The sequence below is a fragment of the Orcinus orca genome, chromosome 9, assembly GCF_937001465.1.
Source record: "Orcinus orca chromosome 9, mOrcOrc1.1, whole genome shotgun sequence".
NCBI classification, from domain to species: Eukaryota; Metazoa; Chordata; class Mammalia; order Artiodactyla; family Delphinidae; genus Orcinus; species Orcinus orca.
Genome location: NC_064567.1, coordinates 57,866,532 through 57,886,917, shown reverse-complemented (window position 1 = coordinate 57,886,917; position 20,386 = coordinate 57,866,532). Strand labels below are relative to the sequence as shown.

Here is a 20,386-nt window from a genome sequence, read left to right as displayed (position 1 = left end):
TGAGCCATGGCTGCTGAGCCTGCGCGTCTGGAGCCTGTGCTTCGCAACAGGAGAGGGCACAACAGTGAGAGGCCCGCGTACCACAAAAACAAAGCAAAACAAAAAACAGGCAGAGAGAACCCTAGGACAAATGGTAAAAGCAAAGCTATACATAGAAAATCACACACAGAAGCATACACATACACACTCACAAAAAGAGAAAAAGGGAAAAATATATATATGTCGTTGCTCCCAAAGTCCGCTTCCTCAATTTGGGATGATTCATTGTCTCTTCAGGTATTCCACAGATGCGGGGTGCATCAAGTTGACTGGAGATTTAATCCGCTTGCTCCTGAGGCTGCTGGGAGAGATTTCCCTTTCTCTTCTTTGTTCGCACAGCTCCCGGGGTTCAGCTTTGGATTTGGACCCGCCTCTTCGTGTAGCTCGCCTGTTCTTCGCTCAGACAGGACGGGGTTAAAGGAGCAGCTGCTTTGGCGGCTCTGTCTCACTCAGGCTGGGGGGAGGGAGGGTTACGGATGCGGGATGAGCCTGCGCGGCCGAGGCCTGCGTGACGTTGCACCAGCCTGAGGCGCGCCGTCCGTTCTCCTGGGGAAGTTGTCCCTGGATCCCGGGACCCTGGCAGTAGTGGGCTGCACAGACTCCCGGGAGGGGAGGTGTGGACAGTGACCTGTGCTTGCTTCTTGGTGGCAGCAGCAGCAGCCTTAGCGTCTCATTCCCGTCTCTGGGGTCCGTGTTGATAGCCGCGGCTCGCACCGGTCTCTGGAGCTCCTTTAAGCAGTGCTCTTAATCCCCTCTCCTCGTGCACCATGAAACAAAGAGGCAAGAAAAAAAATCTGTTGCCTCTTCGGCAGCTCCAGACTTATCCCGGACTCCCTCCCGGCTGGCCGTGGTGCACTAGCCCCTTCAGGCTGTGTTCACGCCGCCAACCCCAGTCCTCTCCCTGGGATCTAAGCTCTGAAGCCCGAGCCTCAGTTCCCAGCCCCTGCTCATCCCGGCGGGTGAGCAGACAAGCCTCTCGGGCTGGTGAGTGCTGGTCGGCACCGACCCTCTGTGCGGGGATCTCTCTGCTTTGCCCTCCGCACCCCTGTGGCTGCACTCTCCTCTGTGGCTCCGAAGCTTTCCCCCTCTGCCACCCAAAGTCTCCGCCTGCAAAGGGGCTTCCTAGTGTGTGGAAACCTTTCCTCCTTCACAGCTCCCTCCCACTGCATGTCCCGTCCCTATCCTTTTGTCTCTGTTTATTCTTTTTTCTTTTGCCCTACCCAGGTATGTGGGGAGTTGCTTGCCTTTTGGGAGGTGTGAGGTCTTCTGTCAGCATTCAGTAGGTGTTCTGTAGGAGTTGTTCCACATGTAGACGTATTTCTGATGTATTTGTGGGGAGGAAGGTGATCTTCACGTCTTACTCCTCCGCTATCTTGAAGCTCCTCTCCACACTTATTTATTATTTACTATTTATCCATCTAGATTCTTCTCTGCGTATATTGAAGAAAGCCAGGAGACACACACATTTATTTATTTACTTATTATTTATCCATGTAGATTGTTCTCTACATATATTCAAGGAAGCCAGAACACACACACACACAGCTTTATTTATTATTTATTTATCCATCTAGAGTCTTTATATATTTTTTAAAAAGCCAGAAAATGAGTAAAGGGTGGGGGTTGGGTATTTAATTTCTCCAGGAAAATATTAGATGCTTGGGTAATATGTTAGTTATCACATATTTTATAGGTGTGTACCATATAGTTTTTCATTATGTTATGCAGTTCTTTATGAATTCAAAACCGCTGGTCTTAGTTTTGATTGCGATTATGATTCCGTGAGTAATTTTGTTTACCCTCTTCTGCGATTAACTTCTTCCTTTTCGTAGTTCTTGATTGATCTGGAATCCATTAGTGTATTTTTTGAGGTATGGATCAAAAGCAGTTCTTCTCCACCTATGTTTAATTGCTTTTATATGTTTTTATAATCTGTGTGTTTTCCCTTAAGTTCTGTTTAATCACGTGGTTTAGGAAGAGAGGTGGGGGTCAGAAGGGGGAGGCGTGTAGGTGTAACAAAACAGGGATGTATAGGGTACTTCAGTTTCCTTTCAAAGTGGTTTGGTTAATAGCTCTAACACCATATTGTCTATGTTATAAGTAACCCCCACCCCCCAAAGCAAGCATTTGTGTCCCACTACCAATTGTGCCAGTTCCACCCACCACCCAGCGCACCTTGGAGACCTTGTGAACTCGGGGCTGGATGTGTAACTATTCAGGATAGTGTGTTTCCAAAGTGAGAGTTTTTAGGTTGTGTGTCCATCATTACCCCAGATCATTCCATTTAGTCATCCTCTCCCATGTGTAATTCCCAATAAACGACTGTGTTTATGTCATCACCATGTCACATGAACCCAGTAACTCTTCAAAACTGGCACATCATCAAGAGTCCCTTTTTCAGGTTTTCTTTTTCTAAGGAGGGGGGAAGCTGGCAATCTGTTGGTGTTTTTCTTCCAGTTTTATTGAGATATAACTGACATACATTAAGTTTAAGGTATGCAGTGTAATGGTTTGACTTATATTGTGAAATGATTACCATTATACATTTAGTTCAGGTTTTATATATGCAGCCAATTATTCTACAACTCTAATGTTATTATGTTTTGAAATTTGATAGGTTGAGTGCCTCATGAACCTCATTTGTCACTTTTCCTTAGATAACTTTCATGATCACTCTGATATTGTTTTAGTGTTACTTGGCATTAAAAACATCTGTATCCTAATTTCTCTGCACATCATACCTGACTATATTTGGTATTTTTTTAATCCTCACTAAAGTTTTAATCATTTTCTATTAATAAACCTCAAATATTCCAAGTAAAATTTATATAAAAAGTTTTATATATTATGTCAGTAGAATCTCTATTAATTGTGTGGCTTTAATTTATATGTTAAAGTTTTGCAGCTTAAAAAGTTTTTTTATTATGTCCGTAGAGTCACTATTAATTGTGTGGCTTTATTTTATACATTAACATTTGCAGCAGGAATGATTTCGTTGATTTCCTGGAGTATTCTGGGTAAATAATGGATACTGGGTTGCTTGATTGATGTATTCATTATATTACCCCCACCACTTCCCCCCCCTTCCCACCCCCAACCCCATCCTCTAGACCCCCTACCCTCCTAACTCCTCCTTCTTCCTTCACCCTCCCTTGTCCTCTCTCTCTCTACCCCTCCTTCCTCCTTCCCCCTCTCCCCCCTTCCTCACCCCTCCTTCCTTTCCTCTTTCCCCCCTTCCCGCTTCTTCCCTCCTTCCCCCTCTCCCTCTCCCCCTTTCCTGTCCTCCCCCCACCCTGTTCACTTTGTGCCAGTGTATGCTGAAATGATTGAGACACAGTTTGCACTTAACCACTAAATCTTTATTGAATTTTTACTCTAACATCAATACAATATTAGTAAATAGAAATACAGAGTAAAGAGAAAACAGCAATAAAATGGGGAAGCGCAGGGAGGTGGGGCAGGGATAGGTAGGAGGTGTAGAGTTAGGGAAAAGGGGCAGAGGTGAGGAGGAGGGCTACTGACAGGGGCATAAGCAATGGTTCTTATTCATCACTTTCCTGTAACTTCCATGAATCTTTACTATCCATCATTATCAATTTCACTCCAGCAACAACTTCTCAAAGGGCATCTATCTATCCTAACTCTCTAAAGGCTTTGCTTACAATCTCAATCCCTGGAGTGAATACACAGGGCCGAGTGGCTCTATTAAATTATTTATCCAGTATCTTTGAACTTTCTCCCACTAGGTTTTTATCCATGTTCAATAGCCCTAAAAAGATTGATCTCCCTGCAGTTCCCTCTGAATTTATATGAAACCTTTAGGGGTAGCAATCACAGGGTAAGGGATCACAAGTAAGTACACATGTCCACTTACAGAGATATCTAATACATTATATCATGCTTTTTAACTAATCCCACCCACTTAAGATTACTTAATAGTCCCTCCCACTCTAAAATACTTATGATTATATATATATCCCCAGTTACTTATACTGATTACACAAAGATATAGAAACAATGCAATTTTCCACAGACCAATTTGATAGCATTCTACAATCTGAAACAACAAAGAACTTTCAGTCCCAACCGATGTGCATTCTTTCTTTAAGATGAAAACACAGCATGGTTCCCATCAGGCTCTTCATCTCTGCAGGTGGTCCTTTATCTCTGCCCAGGTCTTTCTAGCAGAGTGTTCTCTGTTGCCAATCTTGGAATTCTATCTGATGTTAGACATCTGTGGTGGATGATGACTGGATCAATTCAGGAGTCCAAGAGGTACCTGCAAACTTAAACAGAAATCCAGACTGCACTACGTAGATGTGCCCCTCTTATTTTGTGCACCTGCAAGTTCACTGTGCTAGCTCACATGATTTATTCCAACTAATTCTCCATTTTCCAGTATCTAATACAAATACCTCATTGCTCAAACTAAATTGACCCTTCAGAAATGTATGTAAACTTCCTCCGTTTCAACAACCTAACATGGTGACCTTAGCTAGTTCTCTCCACGTCCGCCTAACAATGGGAGCTTATACCTTCTTCCTTGATTTTTTTAATTAACACTGAAAATTTGGGCCAAAAGTCAATCAATTTTGCCAATTTGTTTCAAAAGGTAGACCATTGGCTTTTCTTAATAATTTTGATGTTTTAATTTATTTATCTCCTTTGTTTCTATATTGCTCCCTTTCCACCTTCTTTAGAGATTTAATTCTTTGCTTTCCCCTTTCTGTTGAATAAGGCATTTTGTTGGGAAATGCCAAAAAGATTGTATTCAGTTAAAATAGTTGATCAACAGCAATGAAATAAATCACATGAGCGAAAGGAAACTTAATTCTGATTCTACAGAATAAATTTGAGATTACTTATCCTTAACACCTACACTAGATGGCATATACAGCTATAGAGCATAGTACACACTGCCAAACAGGTTTTCAGAAGCTTTACGAAACAGCCAAAAGCGTGTCAGGGACTTCATCCGTGAGTCGTTCACCCACACCACCATGCTCTCCCTGACAGCTGTTGTTGCCACATTTCCAGACTTCTGCTTGTAGTGATGGCAAATGTCCATGTGCACATGCCGGGGCTGCAGACAATAGCCCATTTCTAGGCCCTCTGCAGCTTGAAGATCAAGTGACAACTGTAAATGTGACACAGAACAACTTAAATTCAAATGTATGGAGGATGGATTGGTATCTGAGGTAAACTGAAGTGACGCTTCAAAAAGTCCAGAAGCACAAATGCACCATTTAAAAAGTAATTACTCTAAAATACGAGTGACTGACAAGCTTTCTGCTTCCATTGGGGGAAAAAAAAAAAAAGGAAAAGTTGTTTTGAATTAAATAGCCAATTAGGTATCTTCCTTGAATTTGTATATCATTTTGTGTGAGTTTTTAAAGGCCCAATAAAAAAAAAATTGAAATTATGGATGATGTTAAAACAGAAGTTTAAAGATGAACAGGATGAACTATTATACAGGTACTCCAGTTCTGAGGAGGCTCTCATTCACAGTGTTGTAAGAGTTCACAGTAAAGAAATATTTTACACTACCTTACTTATCCATTTTAATTAATTTAACAATAAGACTTGGATAGTACTTTGTAATTCAATGGAAATCACTTTTGAAAGCAGAGTCACCACTTTAAAACACTGTTAAAAGGACACTATCAACCTACAGCTAAAACTTTTAAGTATTTAAACATGCAAGGATAAGGGTGGGTGATAACATGTGAAAGATGATGTTGATGAAAAGTGAAACTTCACCATTAGACTCCTCTTCATGACAGGCAATTTGAAATATACACCATGTTGTTTTCCTACTCAAACTGTTGGAGACTGTGTGTTGAAACACATGCTCCGAGAAGCCTGCCTTTCTTCTCCATGCATGGCAGCAAACTAGTCTCAGCAGCCAGGCAGGAAGGATGACACAAATCCTGCAGCAGGGTTAGTGGCAGTAGTAAATAGAAAGAGAGAGGTTAGACAAACAGTTCAAGGTAGCAGCAAGGGACCAGGCTAAAGGAAGTCAGGCAGTGCCAGGTTAGCACAAAGCGTCCAGGAGACACCAGCTGATGGTACTGGATTGAAGACAACTCTTGTGTTGTCTGTTGCTTTGAGTTGCTTTCGCAGGCCTTTCATTCCTGGCAGCTTATCGGCTCCAACCCCTAGAGGGTGCTAAAATCATTCCCCCTCCCTAAGCATCCTAGTGCTACAGTCTAGTGAGGGGACTGATGATGAAATGCCCAGATGCATATGGAGGCAGAGACATGGATAGATGCTCCCAAGACTTCAGGTGATGCTCTTCCAGCCAATTAACAACGCTCTTGAAAATTCTTTCTGAAGTTCCAGGTCAAGGTGGTAACATTAACTCTGAGTCTCCCCTTTAAGAGTTGGGTATGGGGATTTAGGAGTCCTTTTGATTTGCTACTCGTTAGCCCTCATACATGACTGAGAGGTGATCACATTTCACAAACATCTAACACACCTGGAGCCACCAATAGTCTCTGGTTACCAGGTTTAAGGTTTTGTGGAAGCCATTGCTGGCATGGTGATGGTAAGGTGTTGTGACAAAGCCAGAGTTATTGGGTACATGTGATTTGCACCAGGATGTGAAGGCACACTCACACATGCCAACGTCCATCTAAGCATACTTCCTTCCGAGGCCTGAGGTGTTTCTGTTGCAGGGGTTTTGCCTCCTCCTGGGGGAACCAGTTGAGTTGCTGCTCCTTGCATCATGAAAGTGGAGTTTGAAGATGGTGAAGTTTCAAAGGGTGCAGCAAAAAGATCATGGAAGCCGTTTCACACTGCACCAATAATTGTGGCTTCCTTAATAAGGCCTCGGTCCTCCAAAGATGTAAAGAGAGTACCGAAACTGCAAGAAAAGTCATGTCCTCCTCCTCCTTGTCTCCCCCTCCATAAAGAAAACAGCATTTCCTGTGTTTGCATCAGCTTCTCAGTAACTATTATATGAGGAACCTGGCAGCCAATAATTCATATGGTGACAGAGGTTTCAGCAGGTAAAACCCAGGCTTCCAGGGTTTGCTGGGAAGTAAACTTATTACGAATTTTAATTAGATTGGCAGTTAAGGTGGAAAACAGAGATGATTCGTTGGTAAATATTTTGTCACTTCCACCAAACAGTGGAGGTCTGTGGGTGCTTTAGGATGTGCCCCAGTCCAGGGTGGCCCTGACCTTCTGTAGCCGTTTCAGAGAAAACCTGTGCCTCAGGTTGGTCTGAAGGTGCAATAGCCCAATTTAGCACGCAGTCACTGATTGAGAAGCTGAACAGGAGTTCACTTCGAGGGCAGAGATCCTGAAGGACATGATGCGTATTTACATGGTGCTGTAAGACGGCGGCGGGGGTGGGGGCGGCGGCGGCGGCGGCGGCTGTGGCGGTGGGTACTGGGGCACTGGTGGCTGGCGGTACCAGTGCGGATTCCAGGTGATCATCACGGGGACATAGAGCGATCGCCCCTGTCCATCTCGCCCCACGGGGTACCAGGCGAATCCTACCGGGTAGGTCGGGTACGTGGCATATGCAGGGTAGGTCGGATATCCTGGTATTTGAGGTACGTATTCAGTGTACGTCGCCAGGTGAGCTTGGTCTTCTAAATTTGGAATAGAGAGTCGAGGATACTCATTCTGGATGGTGAAATTGTTGGGAGCTCGGCAGTCGTAAGAAACTTGCAGTTTCCACCCCCTTTTCACTTGGAGAACTTGGGCTCCGTTGGGTGCGACGGTGGGAGTAATGAGCCCATCTTTCACGTTTCGGGCCACAAAATCTCGCAGAGCTGCCATTTCGGGTTCCGACAGTGAGTACACGTGTCCGCTGGGAATACTGTGTGCTCCAGGGATCATTTCTATGTTAGGGTCAACCAGACGGTTGTCTGGGTAGACGTTTTCATCTACTGGAGTGTACACATTCTGGACGTAGTAATACCTCACGGGTTGGTAAACTCTGTATCCTTCCACCGGGTAATACAATGACGGTTGTGCTGGTGGTGGGAGCGCGGGTGGTATCGGAGAGTACATCCGGCAATGGTATCGGCAATATTCGGAATCGAAGACGATCGATCGGGTGCTCCACGTGATGTTGGGATCGTGTGTGCTCAGCCAGCGCACCCCTAGGACGATGGGGAAGAACGGAGACTGAGTCACATCGAATGACAGCACCTCACGGTGATCTCCCAAGTCGACGATCAGGTTGTGCGTTTCATGGACAACTGGGCCCGATGCTATGGGACGTCCATCAATCGCTTCTACAAGTATTGGCCAGTCCTTGACTCTCAGAGGAATGCCATTCTGGGCAACGTATTCGTGGTCAATGAAGTTGCCGGAAGCACCAGAATCAATCATGGCTCGGACAAACAGGGTGTGTCTGCCCGGAAGATGAATCTGGAGCATCACTTGCAAGTGTGGCGATGAAGCAGCATCATCTTGTGGGGACCTTATTAATTCCGGCCCGGTCGCTGAAGGTCCCTCTACAGCGGGGCCGGGGAGTTTCCCGCCGGCGAAGCCTTCGAGGCCTTGGCAGGACAGTTGTCGGCGTAGTGACCTCCATTCCCACAGTAGAGGCACAGGTTCAGCTTTCGGCGTCTTTCTTTTTCTTCCTGGGTCAGGCGCATGCGGGCACCTCCCACGGGCTCGGTCGGATCTACCTGGTGGTGGCTGTTGACGTGAGGCATCACCAGCGCACGGGGCGGGGAGCGCGGCTTGCGGGCGGCGGCTGCCCGGGCCAGCCTTCTCTCGATGTGGATGCACTGGCCGATCAGTGCGGACAGCGACTTGGCGACTTCGAGGCGCGACAGCTCCGCCTGAATGTGGTCGCTGAGGCCCTCGTGGTACTGGTCAATCAAGGCAGGCTCGTTCCAATCCAGGTCCTGGGCGATCATCTGGAAAGTGTTGGAATAGTCGATGACTGACCCCATGCCTTGGCGCAGGCGTCTGATCTTGCGTTTGGCAGCCTCGCGCCGCTGAGGGTCTTCAAACACATGCTTCATTTCGGTCATGAAGGCTGGGTAGTTGTGCATCAGGTAGTGGGATCGCTCTAGCTTGGCGGAGGCCCAGCGGGCAGCACGGCCGGTCATCATGCTTGTCACGAAGCAGACACGCACGCGATCAATGGAGAAATCTCTGGTGCTCTTTTCCATGAAGAGCTGGCACTGGGCCATGAAAGGCACCAGCATGTCTGGGTTGCCGTCAAACTTCTCGGGAAGGTCTTCTGGGCTCTCTTCCTCGATCGGAGTGGCTGGGGCAGCAGCGGCTGCAGCTCCGCAGAGCTCAATGTCATCTTCCTCCTCCTCAGGGGCGGGCTCCACCTGCTCGCGGAGGGAGGTGTTCTCCTCTGTGAGTTTCTGTACCTGGTTCTGCAGGTTGTTGTTCTCCTCGGACTGCTTCATGACCTTCTCTCTGAGGTTGTTGATCTCTTCAGAGAGATCCTCCCGCCTTCGTTCGGCCAGGTTGGTGTTGTACTGGCCCCTTTGGCCGCTGCAGGGGGAGCTGGAGGGGGAGGCAGGATCGTTGGGGGGAGGCGGAGGAGGAGGAGGTGGGCAGTCGGGCCCCAGGGTGAGAGGTGGGGTGGGAGGAGACCTCCCAAGTGCAGCTTCACTCCGGTGGGGAGAGAGGCCTGGATCCTGGCCTCCTCTTCCACCCTTTCGCCTTTTGGTTTTCAGAAGCTTTTTGTTTCTGTAAGTGAAGATAAAAGCATACATTCAACATATGCATTTAAAGCACCACAATACAAAGAAGATTTTATCATTTACAGTATCTACTAAAGTACTCTAAACACATGAGTATTTAAAGCATCTCTTTGTTCTGCTTGCTCACATCAATAGTTCATAAACAGACAAAAGCCCTGCAAAAAAGCTATTAATCAGTAGGACAGTAGATAATGAAAAGCATCCTACTTTTTGATGTCCAAATGACTTTTTCCTCCTCAACAATCACCTGTTCATCATGATTCAACAATACACAACTGTATCAACAGCACTATGACCTTTACTGACTAATAAAGAATGAGGAGACACTCCAAACAAGAAGTTTTATAAGGAGAGAGCAGAGCAAGAAACTTTCAAGCAAAGATTGATAGTGGAAAAGTTACACAAAGTAAAGTCAAAATTATAACTTTATTATTAGAGAAGTTACCCGAAAAGTTGCTACTATTCCAGCCAATAGAAAACCAAGAAAAAGAAAGGGGAGGGGTGAGTTAAAAATCACAGTGCCTGTATTCATCAACCTGGGGGGAGAGGGGCACTCCGGCCCACTGTCTCGACCCTGATCCACCTCTACAGAGAAGGCAACTAGTCATTGAAACAAACAACAACTGCCACCAGACCAGTTTGGATTGTCTGAATTACTTTTCGGGCCATAATTTGATTTCCCAAAGAGAATTCCCTTTGGGACAGAAATGGCAATGAGTAGCAACCTGTGTATATCAGTTTCCCTCCTTATTATGCAGTCAATCAACAAATATTAATTGACGTCTCCTAGGAGTAGCTGGGCTATAAAATGGGACATTCAAAGAAGCCCAATAATAGTATACCTCAAACTTATAATAAGGATTTAATTAAATAATGCAGGTAAAGCACATAGTGAGTATTCAATAACTGTTAGCTGATATTAATGAAGTTATTAATAAAGAACAGAAACTTTAAATTTCTGTGTAATGAGGCTGCGATTAAAACAGGGAGGGGCTGCAACTATGGCAACCTGGGGATGCACATCCCACTAAAGATACTAATTTTTTTTTTTTTTTAAATACTGTGTTGGTCAGACAAATCCAGGGCCTCATTAGGCTTGCAGGTCAGCAGTGTGCAATCCCAGGTTTTTAAACAAGGTTTGTCAATACAGCCCCACCTAAAAGTTTGTAACTGAGAGTGGGATGGGTCACTCCTAGCGGGGTGAGTGACTGTGTGTGTGTGGGGGGGGAGGGGACAGGGGGGTTAAATGTCCTAATTATGGGTAGGGTGACAATAAATCATACATATAATAAATCAGCACACAGGGCCTGTGTACTTCCTGGAAATAGGGTTAAATTCATTTTGAGTAATTATTTTAACACTCTGATGATTTTTTTAACAGGCCTCAAATTCTCATATTTGGAAAACTCTAGGAAAGTGCTCAAAAGTTTAAAAATATAATATGTAAAGCAGGCAGACTGCCTATTCACTACATTTTAACTTGGCAGTCCTGGTCACCTGTTCCTCTCTGACCCATCAAGGTAAAAAATGGACACCAAATTAATTATGTAAAATAAAGCCACAAAGATAAACGTGTTATTCAGAGAAGTTAGGTGAAAAATAGCTAATATTTCAACCAATAGTGTACAAGGGAAAAAAAAAAGGTGATGGTAATCAAACATGATGCCTGGCTGTAGAGAAATACCCCTTCCTCCTTCCTTCCTAAGACCCCTCCTCATTCTTTAGGCCCCTCCCCTGCCCCAGCCCTGCCATCCACAACCATTTTCCCTATGCCCTGGACTGTGGGTATGGCCTCTTCAAGGAGTGGCTATACAGCAAGTAGAGTCCTTAAGGGACAGAATTACTGTGCCATTTTAATAGTTTTAAATGCTACTTAATTACTTTAGTAGCTTAGGCTATGGAAACAGCTAATAGTTGACATGCAAGATAAAATCTTCAAGTTTAGAAAAAAAATATCAGAAGATGTAATTAACACATCATAGCCTGTGACATTGTTTCATTTCCAGCTGCTTAAAGACAATTATATTGGTGACATTCAGAAAATGAGATCACAAAATAATGCAATTTTTATTAATTAAACTTAAGAGTTTTAATGTCCCATTAAAAAGCAACTAATAAGCGCAGGTCAGGTGACTCAGGTGTCACTTCTGTCATCAAGACACTAATACTTAAAAACTTAGAGACAAGACTTCTGAAAAGGCATTCACAGCATGGCCTGGAGCATCGCGACCCAGGTCAGGAAGGTTAACAACCTATATGTCAATCACAGTCACTGGGGTGGGCTTTAATGAGGCCCAGGTCTGATGGTTTTCACATCTGCAAAACACGATAGGAGAGAAATAACAACACATTAGGAAATCAGCAAACAATCACTGTATTGTTTTTGGAAACGGAAGATTAATAAGAGTTTAAAATTCAAATGCTTTTGGTGACAGGAAGGTAATATAAAGGTGAGAAGAGACTGGAGATAGGAAAACAGGAAGGGGCTGCAACTATTTAACTTGGGGATGCATACCCCACCCCCCCCCATCTTTTAATTCTTGTAAAATTTTTAAATACAGTGCTGGTCAAACAAATTCAGGGCCTTTTTTTACCTTCGAGATCACCGGTTTGAGGCCCTTAACTTTTACCAATATCAGGCCTAAGGCCTACACTCCCGGGGTTTGTAATTTTGGGGTGGGACTCTAAGTCCTAAAAGAGTTAACTGCCCAGAACAGAGTCGTTTAACCATTAAAAGTGATAGGGCAGTGGGCAGGCAAGTCAACAGTATAAGTAAAGTTTACAAATGTTTAAACAGCAATTGGAGCACCAGTTAACATGGGAACAGGAGAACGGTAACTTGACTTGAATATAGGACTATGGCTCCTTAAACACCCCCTTAGTAGGGGCTGGACTGGGAAGGTGGGTCAAGGGGCCCTGTGCCTAAAACCTGGAAGGACACACAGCATAAAGCTAAGCTCCCTGGGACAGATGCCACCATAAAGGTGACATGAAAAAGAGTTCAGTATTACTCTATTTAAGAAGTAAAGACATTTGCTTCATCTTTGACTCTTCACAATGACTTTTGAAACTTTCTATCCCCCGCACCCCCCCTACAAACACACCAAGGTGCAAAAGTAGCCAAAACCCGCCATACATTAAACATCGCACTAGTAAATGACACTTCATTAAACAGTGCTTAATTGTTTTATTTGCAAACGTCCACATTTCTTTTTGAGAGCTATGAGTACTATTTGCGAAATGCAAATTCTAATAATATGCACATTTTTCAAACCATTGTTTTGAACCTCTTTAAAATGCAGACACAAATTCCGAAGAGAAGAGGGGTCAGGGTGGCAAGGTGGGTAAAAGGGGCCTGGGGACTTACTGAAAGGTGTAATTATGATTAGCACACGTTATTCATAGATTGTATACTTGTTGGGGGCTTGGGGGGAGGGGTGATTGGTGGGGTGTGACAGGTTTTTGGGAGCCAGTGCTTCCAAATGCCCCTGTAACACTCCTGGCTCATGGTTTCTAATATATGGAACCAGGTTTTAAAATTTCTTCATTTAGTTAGAAACATAAATAGAGGATTGGCAGTTAGCTATAAATTTGTTTTATATAGATATTTTTAAATGCCAGCTAAAACCTTCAATCTATATTTTCTCATGTAACCACTTTGTTACATTACACAAATTTTAAATGACAATTATGTACGATTAAATAATCCACTTGCCCCAAATTTAAATAATTAGCTTTTGCTTTTTAGTTTATAAAAAAGCTAATTATTTTGAGTGTTTTGAATTTAGTTGCTTTGAATTATAATTACCGCTTACATTATTGGAGCTTAAAAATGCTTTTTTTTTTTTTTTTAAAGATCCTGTTGAATGAGAGAGAGATAAGGCAAGCAATGTCTTGGACAACCCAGGACAGCAAAACACCATAGGAAATAGCCAGGAGCAAAAAACCAGAACACAACGGCAGACACCAAGGAAGACACTGAATAAACCAGTTTACTCTGGTCATTTAACACTTATTTGTGCCTACAATGTGTCAGGCACAATTATGTAGGCAAGTTAGCCAGGGCTAATCCCCTAAAATTCCAAGAAAAAAATCCAGATAAACACCTCATCCTTGCTCAGAGGCCAAGCCAGTAGCACCAACAAAGTCACTTAAAACTCCTGTGAAACAAAGTTCAAGTTGTTCTTTATTTTGTAGCCACCAAAGCATATGATTCCAGTACGTCCCACCACAAAGGTCCACTAGTGTGTCAAAAGAACTTGAGTTTTTTAGTTTTAAAAAATTAAATTTTTAATTTTAATTTTTTAAGGTTTAAAAAATCTTAAAATTTAATGATGTTAAAAGCATTTAAAATATTTTTTCATTTGCAGTAAAAACGTTTAGCTAGATTGCCTTTAGAGGCGCCAGCCACGTCAGCTTGGAAGCACCCTTCATAAGCCACTATCAGGAGTTTAAATTGTGGGATTATGTTGTTTAACATATGCAAAGTGCTTATTAATGCCATGTATAATTATTATTGTTGTTAATTGTCCTTATTTATTTTTCTTATATTTATTAGACACTGGTGGATAAAAAGCAAAACCGGCGCAAAAGAGAAACCGCAGCAGCGAAACCGCAGGAGAGCTGGGCTGTGCAGCCAGGCGCAGGCAGCGAAGACGCAGGCGCAAAGGAGGGGTACCTGATGGGAGGGGTACCTGATGGGAGGGGTGGGGGCCCACACTGCGCAGGCGCAGGTGGGCCCTGGGGAGGTGGGGCCATAGGCCAGCCCAGAAGAGGCTGGTTCAGGGCGGGGCCAAGTTTTGAGAGGTGCGGTCTGGAGGAGCCACTCCAGAGAAGGGGGGCTCAGAGGGAGGAGGGGTCTAGAGGAACCGCCTCAGAGGAGGCGGGCTCGGGGAGGCGCGGGGTCTGGGGAGGCAGGGTCTAGAAGGCGCGCTCTGGGAAGGCGCGCCGCAGAGGAGGCGCGCTCTGAGTAGGTGCTGGGAGGTGCTAAGCCTGTTCCTAGGAGATACTGCAGAGAAGGCGCGCTAGGATGGGCGGGGCAGGTCTGAGACTGGCTGCATGCCTCTCCCAGGATTCCCCCCTCCCCAAGCACCTCCCACCAGCCTCCAACAGGCAGATTCATTTCATGCAACAAGAGCAATCACCCCCAGATCCAATTCCCCCACCACCACCCCGCGCCTTCCAAGACTAAGCAAACCAGTTTCCACAAACTGTTGCTGGACGCCAATTCGCGCCACCACTACAACTATACCGCCACTTCAATCAAGCGCAACTAGGCAAGGCAGCCCGCTCTGCCACCACCAAAAGCTTTTTTACGCTCAAGTCAGCGCCCTTCCACTCCACTGCCATAGCAGGAGTGGTGTGGGCAGAATGTTAAACACTAATTTTTGCCCAGGGCTCCATTTTGTCTAACAGCACCATCATGCAGAGAACCGTCCTGTAGAAAAACATAGTGGGAGCCATTCCAAAAGGTGTGTAAGAGACAAAGGGTGGGGTTCCTCCAAGAAGACAGAGTAATCTTACTCTTCAGTTCATGTGCACTTCAGCTGGTTTCTTTGTAGCGCAAAACACTGCAGCTTGTGTACCTCTGCAGCTGTTATTACTTTGTAGCGCATTTTAGGTGTAAATTGTTCCGCAGCTCATGTACCTCTGCGGTTCCTGTGTCTTGGAGCGCAATGAAGCGCTGTTGTCGTGCTAATCGTTATCATTTTTGTAGAGCTGATCTTCTACAGCTCAGATTTTGTAGCGCATTTAGAGCGCAAATCAGTCATCAGTCTGCGGCTCACATATCGTTGCAGTTCATACTGGTTCTAGCGCAAAGAAGCATCCATCAAGTCTGTAGCGCATTGAAGCGCCCATCCGTCCGTAGCGCATTTGAAGCGCTCATCAGTTTGTAGCGCATTTGAAGCGCCAATTAGTTTGTAGTGCATATCACTTTGCAGCGCATTTGCAAATTGGTCTGTAGCTCATGTCCGTCTACAGCTCATGTTTGTCCGCAGCTCATATGTGTCTACAGTCCGTATCTGGACTTAGGTTCTGGAAATCAAAGCCCTGAAGGCTAGGTTTCTCCATGCAGTTTTGGGGCACAGCCAGTGAAGGCGTGACAAGGTGTGCGTGGAGACATTCCAGGCGCTACTCCATCTCCCGCAGCTTCCGATAAGAAGGGGGGAATGAATGTGATCTTAAAAAAAAAAAAGAAACATCCTCACCGCATACTCACCACGCGAGGACTCCTCTGCGAAGACACTAAGGACGGGGTCCCACACCTGTGCCAGGCGTGGGCTCCGCTGGGTGCTCGGCAGCCCGGAGTGGCTCCGGACGCGAGCCCGCTCAGCGGACCTTTCGCGAGGCTCGGTGGTCCCTCTTCGCTGGTCTCCTCAGGTCGTAGTCAGGTTTCTTCGACACACACCAACCGAAGTTGAAGCGCGTGTACCGAGAGCGCCGACTGGGAGCCTTATATAGGCTGAACCGAGGAGGGGGGCGCCAAATCCCAGCGTGCTCCGCGGGTTAGGGGGGCGGAGGGGGGAGCGGGGGCGGAGGGGATGGGGGATGGGGGGTGGGGGAGATGGGGGTGGGGGCGATGGCCACGCTACACTGGCCCGCCGCTAGAGGGAGCACGGGATTAAGGAGGGGGTGCAGGATGCTGATGCTGAACTGGCCAAGCTGGGAGGAAAGAAGAAAGGGAGGGGAGTGGAGAATCGAGGACGGCCCGGCCTAGGCAGGCCAAGAATGCAATTGCCCTGGTGGTGGGAGCTGGGAGACCCTTGTGCTTGGACGGGACAGTGTCGGGGGACACGCAGGATGAGCCCCGCAACCACTGGCACCTTCTTGCTGACAGGTTAGTGGCCCGCGCGCGACGGGAGGTCCTGGGGCCAACAGGCCGCCGCTTCCCCATCCCCCGCCTGGGTTTTGGGTACCCGGGTGCATTTTCTGGGCATCAGCCCCTCTTGCTGCGGAATCCCCAGTGCACCCCTCCTCCAGGACGCCCCGCACCCCACTTCCCGGGCCCTGTACGTCCCCTACCAGGCTTGACCCCTGGCCTTTTTTCTCCGCGCCCCCTGCGGGCCCCTCCCTGCCCGGAGGCGCCGAAATTCCATCTCCAATTTCCATTCCCATTGCTCCCCCACCCCACCCCCAGCAGTCCTGGTGGTGAACCTCTCCCGATCCCTGCCTGAAAGAGCTGGGGGTCGTTGACCATTTCGGGGGGGGGGTTGTGGCTTACCCCGCGAATGGGGCTCTGCGGCCCAGAGGCGCGCCGTAGGAAATGGGTGTCAAGCTGCGCCTCCCTCTACACAAACGCATCTTTTTTTTCCTTTTCTTGAATCCGATCTGGAGAGAACACAAAAATGTGCATTTGAAACGCCTAATTCTCCCCTCTTTCTAAGAGAATTTCTCGGCGACGGAAATCTCGTTTTTCTTAGGTTTTGCGGAGCAGGGAAAAGGAATCATGAAACGCTAGGAGCCAAACAGGGTGTTGAGGTCAGGTTAACCTCGGCTGGGGGCCAGAGATGCTGCAAACAGAACGGTTTGCCCCACCAAGTGCACTATTTCGAGAAAGCAAAAACAATTAGAAACAGCTGTGGATGCCTCCAGTGTAGTTGGCGGGCTTCGGAGGCTCCCAGCTACGGCCTTGTGGTGGTGATTACGAGGTTTACGCACAGACCTAGATCTCTCTGCAACATTACATTTTTCTAAATCTTGTAGGGTGAATGAATACATTTAGTCACGGTTACCGCACGTTTAATCCTTTGAAGCGTGTTGCCGAGATTCGGCCGCAAATATTTGTGTATATTTATACATATAAACATATATATTTTACGTTAGAGAAAATTGCAGTGAGTTACAAGACTTTAAAATACTGATGAGGAAGGATGCTGGAAAAAAAGCCTTAATGTGGGTTTCCATTTAAGTGCCTCAGAGTGTTACGCACTGAGGAAAGGGACAATCTGTTGATAATCTTAGTAAAAGAAGTTTAAAATGAAAAACCAGTTGCCTACAACTGAGTGAGGTTCCTGAAACACAGATGAGACACATTTGTATATAAAGGCTAAAACTGAGCATATTTCAGTAACATTGCTACAGATTATTTTATACATAGAGGATAGATAAGAATTTGACCCATTGTAGGAGGATAGATAAGAATTTGACCCATTGTAGATGATACGATGGCAGAGATCTCACTTAAAGTGAGCCTTTCTAGGAGTAAACAGAACTGTAGCACATTTATTGAGATTCTACTTTTTAATCAGAAATAAAATGTTGACTGTCAGATATGTGAATGAATGAAGTGCAGATTTCCAACACTGAAAGATATTTTTCTAGGAAGTTGGGTGAACATAATTATACTGTTAGAAGTGCCTAGTGCCTTTTAATGTTTAGGATGTTCACTCTTTTCTGCAATGTAGAATTTCAGGATTTCTTATGTATGCTAGAGTACTGTTCTGGTGACCTCCGGACTGTCAAATTCTTAGCATTTTTAATCCAGGAGAGTTACTTCATCTACTTGTTTGTTAACTGATAGACATTCTTTTTTCTAAAAAATGAAATTAAAAAATAGTATAGGTGATAGAGAAAATTCAGGTTTAAAAATCTATCCCAAGACTTTTAAAGTTTGAACAAGTTTGAACCTATTTGAATTTTTATTTCAAAATGTTAGCCAGGATTTTTTTTGGTGGGGGGTGTGTTTGTGGAAAAAAAACAGCTTTAGTATTATCCTTATCATAATAAAAGTAATTCCTATTCATTGTACAAAATTTAGGGAAGAAAAACTCCAGAAACTGGGGAAAAAAAAAATCAAGAAGAAAATCAAGATCACCTGTAATCTCTTCATCCTGCGATAACCCCAGTAAACATTATGCGCTCTACTTTATCTATGCATATACATGTGCGTAAATAATATACATTTTTCACAGAGTTGCACATGTATAATTTCTAAAAATTGAAAATGGGATCAAATTAATTTCCTCCATTTTTTCTCTTCAAGGAGCCTTAACTATCTAATAACATTAAATTTGCAGAGTTTTTTTTAAAAGGAAATAGTATTAATTACTTTTTCTAATTAAAATTTTAAATGAACATTGGTACAGAAATATTTAAAACCAAAGAATAGTTTCCTCTGATCTCACTATTCTAATATACACATAGTAATCATTTGTTATATTTCCTTGTGTTTTTTATTCTTCTACATATGAAATAATTTTTGCTCAGAAATAGATTTTTCTAAGGAAAAAACATCAGTAGATAAGTAGTTTTGATAAAACTTTTTAATCTAAAGCAGCAAAACAATGTTAAACATAAAAACAAAAATACAATGTTAATAGATAAATACTTGAGATAACATGTTACCTAAAACAACAAAACTACACCCCCCAACTTAATAGACAGGAATTTAAAACACTTTCTTGACATTTGATATCATGAGTGAATTTTGGAGTTTCTCAGATATTTGTTCCCAATGTTGTTGGTTTCTTACCCGTTTTGCACAAGATTACACGCAAAGCAAAAAGAGGTGCTAATGTGCATTATATACTTTATCAAATAATAACTGGGCATTGCATCTGAACATTTTAATCCATTTTTATGAGAATTTCCTGTGGATCTATGAAGCTGTTGATTTACCACCTGTATTTTAACTTCTAGTGTAGTGGGAAAATTGTATTTAAAAACAAAGTGGGATTTTCACTTGTCAAATAATAGCTAGAGTTTCTAATTGGACGTTTTATTTATTTAAGACAATTTGCCATGTATCTGTGAAGCTGTTGATTTGCCTTATATGTTCAGCTTAATTTCTTGGATGGTGGGAAAATTGTATTCCAAAACAATAAGGTTGAATTTTCACTTGTCAAATAATAACTGGACTTTCTAGTCGGACATTTTATCTATTTTAGATGACAGTTTGCTGTGGCTCTATGAATCTGCTGATTTACCACATGCATTTGACTTACCTTTTAGTATATTAGGAAAAATTCATTTCTAAGCAAAGTAAAATTTTCAGCTGTCAAATATTAACTGGACTTAGTACTTGATCATTTTATCCATTTATTATAAGAGTTTGCCATAAATCCAAAAACTGTTGCTTTACCTCATATATTTAGTTTAAATTCTAGTATGGTGGACAAATTGTTTTTCTAAGCAAAGCGGAATTTTCACTTGTCTCTCAGACATTGAAAATTAGCAAGGGACAGTGAGAAAACCGATGAGAGAGAAAAGTAACACGTATCCAGTTTCTAGCACTGGTTTTCACTGATAAAAACCATGCTCCAAACAAAGTGTTGAAGCATTGAAGAAACCCTGACATGTTAAAAAATTCTCAATCAGATATACAGATTGGTTGGGATTGTAATAAGTGCAGTATTTATGGATCACATTTTCTCCAAAATAACCAGCTACTTTGTTTCTTTTTCTTTTTTACTAACCCTCCACGCTTACTCTATCTGATCCCTTTTCTTAAAACTTACCGTTAAGTCAGTTCTAAACACCGAAGTGTAAATTCTATTGTTGGTCTTATTTCCTACTCTTAGTGTAAAAAAGGACTGTAAGTGAATAGATGACGTGGGTTTATGTGTCCGTTAGAGATTCTTGGTCTGGAGCTCTGTTTAAGTCCAGAGCTTCACAGAAGTATTAACATTGTGATTTTTTTCTTTATATCCTTTCCA

The 20,386-nt window shown here is 44.1% G+C and overlaps 2 protein-coding genes and 1 long non-coding RNA gene across 10 annotated transcripts in view; 2 read left to right on the top strand and 1 right to left on the bottom strand.

The window, feature by feature from the left end:
• Window positions 1-14,429, top strand: part of LOC125965483 (uncharacterized) — a 115,661-nt gene extending 101,232 nt beyond the window's left edge. Inside the window, exon 5 of the long non-coding RNA XR_007479392.1 lies at window positions 14,290-14,429. This is a non-coding gene — a long non-coding RNA (uncharacterized LOC125965483). The remainder of the gene's footprint in view (window positions 1-14,289) is intronic.
• PEG10 (paternally expressed 10) lies at window positions 3,377-16,162 on the bottom strand. Of its 2 annotated transcripts, none has more exon segments than NM_001291097.1 (2): window positions 3,377-9,717; window positions 15,941-16,162. In NM_001291097.1, coding segments are annotated over 2 exon segments (2,358 nt in total). In that variant the 5' UTR covers window positions 15,946-16,162; the 3' UTR covers window positions 3,377-7,365.
• Window positions 16,163-16,348: 186 nt separating this feature from the next.
• SGCE (sarcoglycan epsilon) overlaps window positions 16,349-20,386 on the top strand; it is a 67,520-nt gene continuing 63,482 nt past the window's right edge. For 2 of the 7 annotated variants that reach the window (XM_004265583.3, XM_012531521.3), the window contains exon 1: window positions 16,351-16,569. In XM_004265583.3, coding sequence (XP_004265631.1) covers window positions 16,461-16,569 — 109 coding nt within the window. In that variant the 5' untranslated portion in view covers window positions 16,351-16,460. Of the gene's footprint in view, window positions 16,570-20,386 lie in introns of all 7 variants that reach the window. The other 5 variants (XM_033420467.2, XM_033420466.2, XM_033420465.2 and 2 more) reach the window with 4 other exon arrangements.